The sequence below is a fragment of the Cetorhinus maximus genome, chromosome 1 (genome assembly GCF_964194155.1).
Source record: "Cetorhinus maximus chromosome 1, sCetMax3.hap1.1, whole genome shotgun sequence".
NCBI lineage: Eukaryota > Metazoa > Chordata > Chondrichthyes > Lamniformes > Cetorhinidae > Cetorhinus > Cetorhinus maximus.
The window spans coordinates 203,276,121-203,288,567 of NC_135879.1; the positions used below are offsets into that span (position 1 = coordinate 203,276,121).

At 40.3% G+C, this 12,447-nt stretch overlaps 1 protein-coding gene across 10 annotated transcripts in view; it reads right to left on the bottom strand.

Annotated features, from left to right (window-relative positions):
- Positions 1 to 12,447, bottom strand: part of nedd4l (NEDD4 like E3 ubiquitin protein ligase) — a 426,083-nt gene that overhangs the window by 72,432 nt on the left and 341,204 nt on the right. For 7 of the 10 annotated variants that reach the window (XM_078551960.1, XM_078551971.1, XM_078551941.1 and 4 more), the window contains 3 exons: positions 10,018 to 10,149; positions 8,587 to 8,703; positions 655 to 852 (listed from right to left, as the gene is read on the bottom strand). In XM_078551960.1, coding sequence (XP_078408086.1) covers positions 655 to 852; positions 8,587 to 8,703; positions 10,018 to 10,149 — 447 coding nt within the window. Of the gene's footprint in view, positions 1 to 654; positions 853 to 8,586; positions 8,704 to 10,017; positions 10,153 to 12,447 lie in introns of all 10 variants that reach the window. The other 3 variants (XM_078551933.1, XM_078551923.1, XM_078551949.1) reach the window with 3 other exon arrangements.

Here is a 12,447-nt window from a genome sequence, read left to right on the forward strand (position 1 = left end):
TAATCAACCTGAAATGTTAACTCTGTTTTTCTCTCCACAGATGCTGCCAGATCTGTTAAGTATTTCCGGCATTTTCTATTTTTATCTTAGCAGTTACAGGCGCTTGCATATTTTAAAAAAAGACACCAATATTCGAAAGGAAATCACACTTAGTGTTTGATGATAATTTAATGAAATTTTCTGTAAGTTGAGGTAGCAACCAAAAGGCAAGACAAAAGGACAGAACTGCAGAAAATCCCTCCATCAGAACAATATTAGTATGTTTAATACTATTTATGCAAACTCTGCTCAATATTCTAGAAATAGATCCATCTATAGCTTCTAAGAAAAAGGAATGGTTTGTTTTTCTCTGCAACAGCTAAAACACTTTTACAGGAACCAGTCCAGGGATTCAAGCAAGCAAACCATCCCAAACATGCTCGTAAATACTTAACCGCCTTTTCCGGCTATTGCTCACTGCATAGCCTCTAGTTAACAACTCAATTATTTTGACATGCTAATTCCAAAGAGATGCTATCCATTAACACAGCCATTTCATCACATGGCACATGTAATAGAACCAAGTAATGTACACATATTTGGCCTCCATGCTGAAAAGTAAATCTCACTACAAGAGGAGAGGAAAAATACTTTGGGGTAGAGTTTAGGACTTACCCATGTCGTTGTTCTATTATTGTGATCAATGAAGAAAGGCCGGCCATTTGGAGCTATGCGCATTTCCCAGCCAGGAGGTAGGAAACTCTGTACGGCCTTATGCTGTGCCTTTGGTGAATTATAAGGCGAAAGCTGTGGAGACTGAGGAGTAGAGAAAGTGTCTTTTACAGCTCTGCGCAGAGGGAGATCTTTAGCACCCTGAAAAAATATAAACAATCATATATCACATGGACTGGGGCTGAGTCTGGGTCAGCTCAATTTAAATATTTTTTGGCACTTTGGTTGTTTTTTTGTAACCTACTATAAAACTTGCATGAAATCTTAAGGAAGAATATCCTCACGTCAGCTAAACCATTCAGCAACCTTTTTTTTAAATCATAGATTTGGTACAAATAAATATGATAAAACCTAAGCTTCACCTAACTTGCAATGGTCCAGTGAAGCAACTAACTTTGTGGATATGCTAAATGCAACAGTCCATGTGATACTTGTAACTTAATACTGCAAAGTATTTAACCAAATATTTTCAATCAATATAAGAATAATTCAATCAAGGAAGAGAACAAATGGGAAATTTTAATAAAAGCATTTAATTTGAAAGGATGACTTACATTTCATCTGGCTTTCATTCTTTATTTCATTTAAGTCTTAAAAAAAGCTAAACAATAAGCATTGCCCTGTTGGAAAGTACTGAGCAAGTGCTCGCTGTAGAAATTTGACACTTCCTAACCCTACAATGCACAAAAGTACTGCACACAGGCCAACGCTGTGGATTTTTGATTCAAGTTAGACTGCAGTATGGGGTGCAATTTGCAAATGAAGCAATTGGTCAAAATTAATTACTGCAAACATTTCAAATCAGTTACAAATAAGCAGCAAAGAGGATGGGAGTGAAGTAGGTAAAGATGATGCTGACAGGTCTAGCTGGAAGTAGAGTGGGAGAAGGCTTGCATATTTATTCTTTCATGGAATGTGGGCATCGCTGACAAGGCCAACATTTGTTTTCATCCCTATATGCCCTTGAATTGAGTGGCTTGCTAGGCTATTTCAGAGGGGTTTAAGAGTCAACCACATTGCTGTGAATCTGCAGACATACGTAGGCCAGACCAGGTAAAGGTGTCAAGATTTTCTTCCCTAAACAATATTCGAGAACCAGATGGGTTCTTTTTTAATTAATTAATGGGATGGCTAGGCCAGCATTTATTGTCCATCCCTAATTGCTCTCGAGGAAGTGGTGGTGAGCCACCTTCTTGAACCACTGCAGTCCATGTGGTGTAGGTACACCCACAGTGCTGTTAGGATGCGAGTTCCAGGATTTTGACCCAGCGACAGTGAAGGAATGGTAATATATTTCCAAATCAGGATGGTGAGTGGCTTGGAGGGGAACTTCCATGAGATGGTGTTCCCATATGCCTGCTGCCCTTGTCCTTCTGGATGTTCACGATCATGGGTTTGGAAGTGCTGTCTAAGGAACAATTAATGGTAGTTTCATGGTCACCATTCCTGAGACTAGTTTTCAATTCCAGATTTTATTAATTGAATTTAAATTCCACCATGAAGGTATATGAACCTATGTCCCCAGTGTATTAGCCAGGCCTTGTGGTTTACTAATCCAGTGACATTATCACGACACCACCATAAATGTGAGGTATAAACATCGGTATGATGTTTACCAAGGTAGGTATAACCTTACTCTTTCCCTCTTAAATTTATCCACTCATTAATCTTAAGGAGCATGCCACAGGTGATTTGACACCAAAGCACCAAAGTCTCGCATACTTGCCAATACTCAGTTTGAGTACACTATCTGGAGAAAGATTTTCAAGTCACAGGTCAGCCCAATGACTACTCCCAATTATACACTGGAGTGGACTCACATCGTTTGGCATTACTATGCAATCAATCTCAAGCAGTGACTTGCGAAAACTATGAATAATGTTAAATGCCATGAAACTTCATTACTCAAGTCACAAAGTGCTTCTTGCATTTGTCTGCATTTGCTGCCATTTTATCCAACATGACTGTTATAAATTTTGGTACTCTGCAGGTAATTTCAGGGTGATGACAACACATCTCCTGATAACTAGAAAAACAAATTAGAATCTCAAATTTACAACAGAAGGACGCCTTTTGGCCCATCATTTTTCTGCCTGCACTAGGATATCTATCTGGACTAATGCTGCTTTCCAGTTCTTGGTCCGCAGCCTTGTAGATTACGGTAATTCAACTGCACATCCAAGTATTTATTAAATGTGATGAGGCTTTCTGCCTCCGCCACCTTTTCAGGCAGAGAGTGCCAGACCTACCCCCAACCCACACACAACCCCACCTCCTCCACACTCTCTGGGTGAAAATCTCTCAAACCCTCACACCACCCCCTCTGCTAATTCTTCTACCAATTACTTTAAATCCGTAAACTCTGGTTATTAAGCTCTCTGCTAAGGTAAACGGGTCTTTCCTATGTACCATACCTGGGCCCTTTAAATCTTCTCTCAGCCTCCTCTGTTCCAAAGAAAACAAGCCCAGCCTATCCTTTGCTCATATCTAAAATTCTCCATCCCTGGCAACATCCTTGTAAGGCGCCTGTGAGCCCTCTTTAATGTGATCACAACCTTCCTGTAAGCGGTGACGAGAGCTGTACATAATACTCTAGCTGTGTCTAACTAATGTTCTATACAGTTATAGAATGCCCTCCCTGTTCTTATATTCTATGCCTTGACTAATAAAGGTAAGCACCCCGATGCATTCTTTATCACCTTACCTACATGTCCAGATAGCTTCAGGGTTCTGTAGACATGCATTCCAAAGCTCCTCTCTCATCTTAAATTTCTCAGTATCCGAGCATTTATTGTTTATTCCCTTGCCTTGTTTGCCCTCCAGAAATGCATTAGTGCACCTTTCCAGATTGAACCACATTTTCCAATTTTCTGCCACTTGACCAGTCCGTTGATATCTTCCTACAGTCTACAGTTTTCTTCTTCACTATCAACTGCATCGCCAACTTTTGCACCATCTTTTTAATTCTTTTCCCCCACAGGATATGGGAGTTGCTAGTCAATGGTAACCCCTAGGATGTTGATAATGGGGTTTTCAGCAATAGGAATGCCATTGAGTGACAAGGGGAGATGGTTACATTCTCTCTGTCACAAATGGTGCTGAACATTGTGCAATCATCAGCGAACATTCCCACTTCTGACCTTACGATGAAGGGGTCATTGTTGAAGCAGCTGAAGATGGTTGGACCGAGGATACTACCCTAACAAAATCCTGCAGTGATGTCCAGGGATGGAGATGATTGACCTCCAGCAACATCTTCCTTTGTGTTAGGTATGACTCAACTAGTGGAAAGATTTTCCCCCGATTCCCATTGACTCCAGTTTTACTCTGGCTCCTTGATGCCACACTCGGTCAAAAGCTGCCTCGATGTCAAGGGCAGTCACTCTCACCTCACCTCAGGAGTACAGCTCTTTATCCATGTTTGGACCAAGGCTGCAATGAGGTCAGGAGCTGAGTAGCCTTGACGGAACCCAAACTGAGCGTCAGTGAGCTGGTTATTTCTGAGTAAGTGCCACTTGATAGCACTGACGACGATCCCTTCCATCATTTTGCTGATGATCGAGAGTAGACTGATGGGGTAGTATACTTTGCTTGGATTTGTCCTGCTATTTGCAGACAGGACATACCTGGGCAATTTTCCACATTGCTGGGTAGATGCCAGTGTGGCAGCTATACTGAAACAGCTTGCGAGTGGCACGACCAGTTCAGGAGCACAAGTCTTCAGTACTATGGCCGGAATGTTGTCAGGACCCCATAGCCTTTGCATTATCCAGTGCCTTCAGCCATTTCTTGATGTCACGTGGATTGATGCCGGGGACCTCAGGAGGAGGCTGAGATGCATCATCCAGTTGGCTCAGTATTAAATGCTGGCCCTGCTAACCGTGCCTATTTCTCATGGCTGAATAAACAAAGAACATGAAAAGCAAGGAACCTAATGCTGAGCCCTGTGGGAACCCACCGTAAACAGTTTTCCAGTTACAAAATATTCAACCATAAACCTCTGCTTCCTGCCACTGAGCAATTTTGGATCCAACTTGCCACTTTCCCTTAGATCTCATGGGCTTTTTCTTCCCTGATCAGTCTGCCACATGGGACCTGATGAAAAGCTTTGCTAAAATCCATGTAGAGTATACCAAATGTGCTACCCTCATCAACCCCACTTGTTACCTCCTCAAAAAAATACAATAAATTTAGTAAGACACAAGTTATCATCAACAAAATGGCAGGTTGGAGGCGGGGGTGTGTTGAGAAACAGATTTGTCGGACTGTAATCCCCCGCCACACAAACCCATGTGTTTTCTAGGTTCAAATTCAGTCCCAAGTATTAGAACTTCTCCCCGCTACTGTTACATCTCATTCTGTATAGTCCATCAGACTAAATATTACCCTCATCAGCTTCCTACCAGCCACCAATTATCTGCCCCGGCCTTCTGTATGACTGTGTATATGCCCTTGCCCTTTAGATTACTGTGTCTTCCTGACTCCTGGCAGATCAGGCTTGAGGGGCCGAGCAGCTTACTCCTGCTCCTTATTCTTATGCCTCACAGATCCTTCTCTATTCCAAATTTGTAGCTTTAGAAAAGTAAATGCCCTTTTCTTGGCCAGAGGTAGAAAATAAGTTTCTAGTTTTACAAGCATTTATACTATACGTATTTGTCCTGAATACTTCAAGGCCAGGATTTTGCCCCGACTCGCTGAGGCGTAAAATGACGCGGGGTGATGTTGGGCGTGTGTCCTGACATCACCGTGCGTCATTTAGATTTTCAGTTTGGCGGGCGCGCAGCCAACTTGGCTGCGTGCCCGCCAAACTGTCAAAGGCCTATTAAGGCCATTTAAAAACTAATTAAGCCAATAAACTGAGCTGCCCGTCCAACCTTAAGGTTGACGGGCAGGCGAAGAGCCCAGGTGGACTTCGCATTTTTCATGGAACCTCATCCATGGGCAGGATGAGGTTTCATGAAATGTTTATAAATTGAATAAAATTTTTCATAAAAATTCATTGACGTGTCCCAGCTCATGTGATATTGTCACTTGAGGGGACGTCTTGAAATTTTTTCTTATCTTTATTTAGCTCTTTAAAACTTAAACCAATCTCCCTGAGGCACCGATTTCTGTTCTTTCGTGTGCATGCGTGAAAGAGCGCAGGCCCCGGCTCAGGGAAACCCTTCCCCACCCGCACAGGGAGCGCTCAGTGCTTCCGGGCGCACATCGCGCTGGGTGGGCCTTAATTGGCCCGCCCACGTAAAATGGCGGCGCGGACCCGATTGGGGGCGCTGATCGGGTCCGTGCCCACCCCACCGCAAGAGTTCATGCTAGTTTCTTCGTTCTGGGCTGGAAAGACAGAATGAACTAAATGAGAGATTCAATGGGCAGAATTTTGCCGCGGGGGACATGTTAGGGAATTTTTTTCTATTTTTAATCTTTTTCAAAGTGGAAGTGCACTTTGCCTCAGGGAGATTTCTGCTCTTTCGTGTGCACAGGAAGTGCACCCCCTCTAGGGCCACCTGTCACTTGCTAGTCCTGCTTTCTACCCTTAATGTCACCATTAGCACATCCTTTAGCTAATATCACCACCGTCAACGCCCCTTTGTCCTTTTGTCTATGGCAATCTCTTCTTTGCCTCCACCTATCACTGGCCCTCTATCCAGCTCTACCTGTCCCACCCACTCAAACAGCTTATATTTCATCTCATTTCTATTTTTCTTTAGTTCTGTTGAAGAGTCATACGGACTCGAAACGTTAACTCCGCAGATGCTGTCAGACCTGCTGAGTTTTTCCAGCTATTTTTGTTTTTGTTTCATATTTCCAGCATCCGCAGTATTTTGCTTTTATTTCAACATTATCTACTTGTGCTTTAACTCTATGCCCCTATTAATAAAGCCAAGGGATACTGTTTTCCTTATTAACCACTCTCTCGACCTGTCCTGCCGTCTTCAATGACTTATGCACAGGTACACCCAGGTCCCTCTGCTCTTGCATCCCCCTTTAGAGCTGTACTCATTGTTTTATGTCACCTCTGTATGTTCTCCCTACCAAAATGAATCACTTCACATTTCTCTGCATTGAGCATCATCTGCCACTTGTCCCCCCCATTCCACCAACTTGTAAATGTCCTTCTGAAGTTCTACACTATCCTCCTCACAGTTCATAACGCTTCCAAGTTTTGTATAAACTGCAAACTTTGAAATTGTGCCCTGTACACAAAGGTCTAGGTCATGAATATATATCAGGAAAAGCTAGGGTCCCAACACTGACCCTGAGGAACACCCCTCAAGCCTGAAAAACATCCATTAACCACTAATAAAATAAAAGCAAAATGCTGCAGGTGCTGGAAATCTTAAATAGGAACAGAAAATACTGGAAAAACACAGCAGATCTGGCAGTATCGGTGGAGAGAGAAACAAAGTTAATGCTTCGAGTCCATATGACTCTGCTCGAAATGTTAACTCTGTTTCTCTCTCCACAGATGCCGTCAGACCTGCTGAGTTTTTCCAGCATTTTCTGGGTTTTTTTTTCATTCGCAACTACTGCTTGTTTCCTGTTGTTCAGCCAATTTTGTATCCCTGTTGCTCCTGCCCGTTTATTCCATGAACTGTAACTTTGCTCACAAGTCCATAAGACGTAGGAGCAGAAGTAGGCCATTCGGCCCTTCGAGTCTGCTCCCCGCTATTCAACGGGATCATGGCTGATCTGATAATCCTCAACTCCACTTTCCTGCCTTTTCCCCATAACCCTCGATTCCCTTACTGATTAAAAAGTCCATTGTGTGACACTGTACCAAATGCCTTTTGGATTGGGTTGGATTACATGTCTCTCTGGTGTCAAGCCACAACATTACCATACTTATTAAATTCAATTTCACAATCTACCAAGCTTGGATTTAAACTCAAACCTCTGAGCTGTAAGTAGCACAACTACTGGACTGCTGTGCTCACACTTAATACCTCGCATGGACTGGTCTGATCTTTGTTAAAACTACAAGTAAATGCTTTTTGAACCTCTTTCAAAGCAAACAGTGATGATGAAAGCTTGTATTAACATGAGTAGACTGACCATGTGGTTTTGGAATAAGAAAATTCATACAAACATAAGTTTACCAATAAAGCCAAAAGGTTAAATTTACTCCACCTATGTAACATCATCGTGCGTATGGGAAAATGCAAAAATGTTATAATTAGTGGTTAATAGATTCTAGTTCATTATTGAGGAAATTTTTAGTTAATAGCTGCATTATGCATAAACATTGCCCCATTAAAATTGGCCATTAAATAATCTAAGAGTCACTAGCTCAAGTAAGCGCACATACAAGGCATCTTATATACCACTGCACTGACCTACTTAGAACATAGTCAGAAAAAATAATCAAATAGTTTCAATTTATATTTAAGCAGACATCAGTTTTCAAGATAAAGCAATAACTATCATGTCTGTCTTGAGAACATGCATTGTTAATGATGACATTTGATACCTGAAATCTAACAGCTAAATTACAAATAATGTACAATTATATATTATCACACAGTTTCTATTTAAATATGAGAACACTAGTGTGGTCATAGCTTTACTAACTAGACACTGGTTGACTACTTTATCAAATATAAAAATAGTTTTCAGAGTGAAATGTGCATACGTTTTTTTAAAATAAAGATCACAAAAGATTTCATTATGAGAGACAGTACATGCAAAAGCTGTTTTTACAAGGAAGGAAGGTAATTATTATTATAACTAAAGAATAGTAAGCGGATTAGCTGAGATAAACAGCTGAATGAAAGGTTGCACCGGCTGAAGAAAATAGGTAGTGACGGAAGAAAGGAAAGAATGAGATGTTAAGGTGATTGAGAGTCTTGAAGGGAGTGGAAGACGCTCAACTCTCACCTCCATTGGGGTTGATAAGGTTACTGTGGGTGAGCTGAGACTGCGAGGCCGCCTTATCTGAGGCTCGCTTAAAAGGCTGTTGCTGGCTGTTGGACCTGGTGCACCATCATCGGCATGCTGGTAGTACGAAGAAGAATAAGTTAGTAGTTGGCTCAGGAAGACCTGCTTTGTTGTTTAGGTCATAGTAGAATAAATGCTGTTGAATTGTTTACAAGTTAAAGCTTTAAAATTCCATACAATCCAGGATTTTGAATTATAACACACACAGTATTTAATGGAACAAAATACTTCCATCGAATAAATTTCTTGCTATAACCTAAAAAAAGGCAAAAGTTCAGATTTGAGTCGTTTCACAACAACTTGATTTCATACATGTTGTCAGTGTTAAATTTATTGCCTTTTTCTTCTTAAAAATCATGGAATCTTGGCATTTTTGGGAAGGTTGTTATTTATTGCCCACCTCTAGGTGTCCCCATTATTGCCGCAGTTTATGTGATGAAAGTGCTCCCATGATGCTGTTCAACAGGGAGTTCCAGGATTTTAACTCAGGCAAATGATGTTGAATAAGCTTCAGTCAAAGCTTTTGGGGAGAAAACCTTTCTTAATTGAATGTTCAGGATCATTTGACATTGGAGGCATGGAAGAAAGTTATATTTGGAATGAAGTAGTTACGCACTTTCATGCAGATTTCCATTAAAACCAATGTTTGCCACCTAGAAAACCAAATTGTTCTGGCAAGTGTCAAGCTTAATTTTTGCAAGTAATTCTGTATTGTAAATCTGAGAACTGTGTTCTTCTGCAAGTTTCACGGAGCATTTTCACACAGGAGCACATTATTATTTTACTCCGAGTTTCTGTGTCCAACAAATGGAAAATTACTTGAGGGGTCCATTCAGCAGCAAAATGACCATCTAAAGGTTCCATTCCAACTGGCTTTTCAGATTTATTAGTGTTTTTATTTGCATTTCTCACAACTGTAATTGTTAACAAGAAATAAGCTCTACATCTGTTACTCAGTTGCCTACTATGCAACAGGCATATGGTTTAAACCAACAAAAATAAATCAGAAATATTAAAGTGCACAAGATCATTTGCTTGGAAGGGCTGAAATGTCATATCTTAATTTAATTTAGAACAGTCAGTTTTCTACCTGAAATATGCTCATGGTGCAAAGCACTGGCTTTATACACAGTGTTCTGCAGTGTTAATATGCTCATAGGTAACATCATTCTATGCATATAGGACATCTATTTAAACACATCTTCTTCTTGGCATGGCTTGCAATATTCTAAAATAGAATAGTAACTTGCACAGAGAAAGCAGCACAAGTCCGACTGAACCAGCAAAGAAGCTCTGGGGAAAAAAAAAGAATCAAAAGGCCTGTATCTCAATGTTGCCTTGCTCTGCAGATTGGTAGGACTGTCTTCGTACCTGTACAATTGGGCGGGTCCAAGTAGTAGTTCTGTTGTTATGGTTTACATAATAGGAACGCCCCTTTGCATCTTTCCGCTCTTCCCATCCTGGTGGCAAGCCAGGTGTAGTGAGCATGTAGGCTGCTGGTGACTGCTTGTGCAAGATGATTAAATTTGTTAGCGTTCCAGTCAGTATATAAGATTATATGCTTAACTATTAGAGCTCAATGAATAGCGAAGTGAAAGCATTTTACATAACCCAAAACCAAAAGGACACAAGCATCACTCATGAATCCGAAGAAAATTTCTGAGAGAGATGATGGCCTGAAAGATCAGTCACCAGGCTAGCCAAACCCTTTAGCTGCTTCTTTATGAAAATAAGACATTTGAACTCTTCAGCAGAACCATTTAAACCCAACCACCTTTTCTGATCGAGGATTTGTCCATATTTATTCTTGTAGTACCAAGCAAAAGGGTTCTAATTCCTGAATGCACCAAATCTGATGAAAGGTTGCACTAGATACTTCAGATCTTCCTCTTTCCAATAACAACTTTCAAACAGATAAATATTTGAAAATTAAAATAACAAATGAAAAGTTATTGATGAAGTAGAGGGGGATGGGATTAAGTGGGTAGCTCTTTCAGAGAGACAGCACAGATGCGAAGGTTTAAAAGGCTTCATTCTGTGTGCCAAAATCCTAAGATTACCAACCTGATTTTAGATTTTATTTCACATTTCAAGCTTTTGTGGATTTTCTTGATAACAGTCTAAAGTAAATGATTTCAAGGTGCACCTGATTAGCCAGAACAATATTGACAATTATTGCATTTCTAAAGTGACTGCTAAAGATTCTCATGCATTTCGAAGGGACTTTTGAACAAAGCTCAGCTAATTTCAAATCCAGCATAGCAAAATGCACTAAGCACCCAATCTGCAGATTTTAAGTGGGAAATTTGCTTTTGTACAATTTTGCTATTCATCTGCGATCTGTTCACGTAATGCTCCAAATTCACAATGCTGAACAGATTTACCAAAAAGTACCACAAACAACAAATGAGATGAATGACCAGTTAATCTATTTTGACGTTGCGGACTGGGGGTAAAGTTGGTCACACTAGAACTGCCAGCTGTTCTTGAATATTGCCATAGAATCTTTCACATCCATCTCAACAGACAGATGGAGTCTCACTATAATCATAGAAGCGTACAACTCAGAAGATGGCAAATCAACCAATTGTATCTTTGCCAGCTCCTTGAAAGAGCTATCCAATTTAGTCTCACTTCTCTGCTTTTCATTTTTTCAAGTTTATATCCAATTCCCTTTTGAAACTTACCACTGAATCTGCTTCCACCACCATTCCAGGTTGTGCATTCCAGATCGTTATAACTTGTGGCATAAAGAGCACTTTTTTCCTCATTTCCCCCCTGGATTTTTTGCTAATTGTTTTAAATCTGTATCCCCTGGTTACCAAACCTCTTGATGGTAGAAACCCATTCCTGTTGACAATATCTCATTTAGTTTTGAACACCTGTATCAAATCTACCCCTTACATCATTTGGAAATGTAATTATTAATAGTATCTTGCTCACCCCTGATTTTGTGTTTCAAAATGTTTTAATTAATGTAAAAACATTGTTGAAGGATTAAGGCCTCGCTGCACTGGAACTACCAATGTTGAAAATAGTTTGTGAAAAGTTGAGAAAAATCGAGCTAGTTTACACTAAACCTGCCCTTTTAAAAAGTGTATAGACTCTGTGGTCTAATGAAGACTTAAGAAGGTAAGGAGTTCCACAGCCTTGATCACCTAGGAAAGAATGAGTGAGAATGGTACACAGCGCATTTAACTGTGGCTTTAAGAAAGTGAGAAAACAGGTAGGCAATAGAAAAGTTCAGAGGGGCAACAGCTGTGTGCATATGTTGATTAAATAAAGAAAGGTTGTGAAGAAGATAGACAAGTTGGATGTAATTTGTGAGAAAAGGAAAAACTTTCAGAGAAGAAGGTTTTTTCGTTGTCCTGTTCAAGGAGTGTAAGAAAAGTGTCAGAAAGGTTTTCCAGAACTGCTCGGCAGAAGCAGCTGAAGGATAGAAAGTTAACAATGAATTTCCTCTACAATTATACTTGAAATTGAACTTCAGTGACATCAAGAAGGAGTGTGACCCACATCCTATTTCCCCTATTCATGACATGACAGGAAATTTAAACTTCATGCCATCACTGTTGAAGAACCTACATTTAAAACACCATACCAAGCTACCTTTGTATAGCAATACTGAAGTAGAAAATATATCTACAAAAGGGGACTGAGACACATTATATTTAGTAGCACAGGTAAATAATGTTCTCCATTAATAAAAATCTACCTGTCTCACTAATTTCAAATTTATTTTAGATATGAATCAAGAAAACAGAAAAAACGAGGTGTCTTAATGACATTATTCGTATAGCA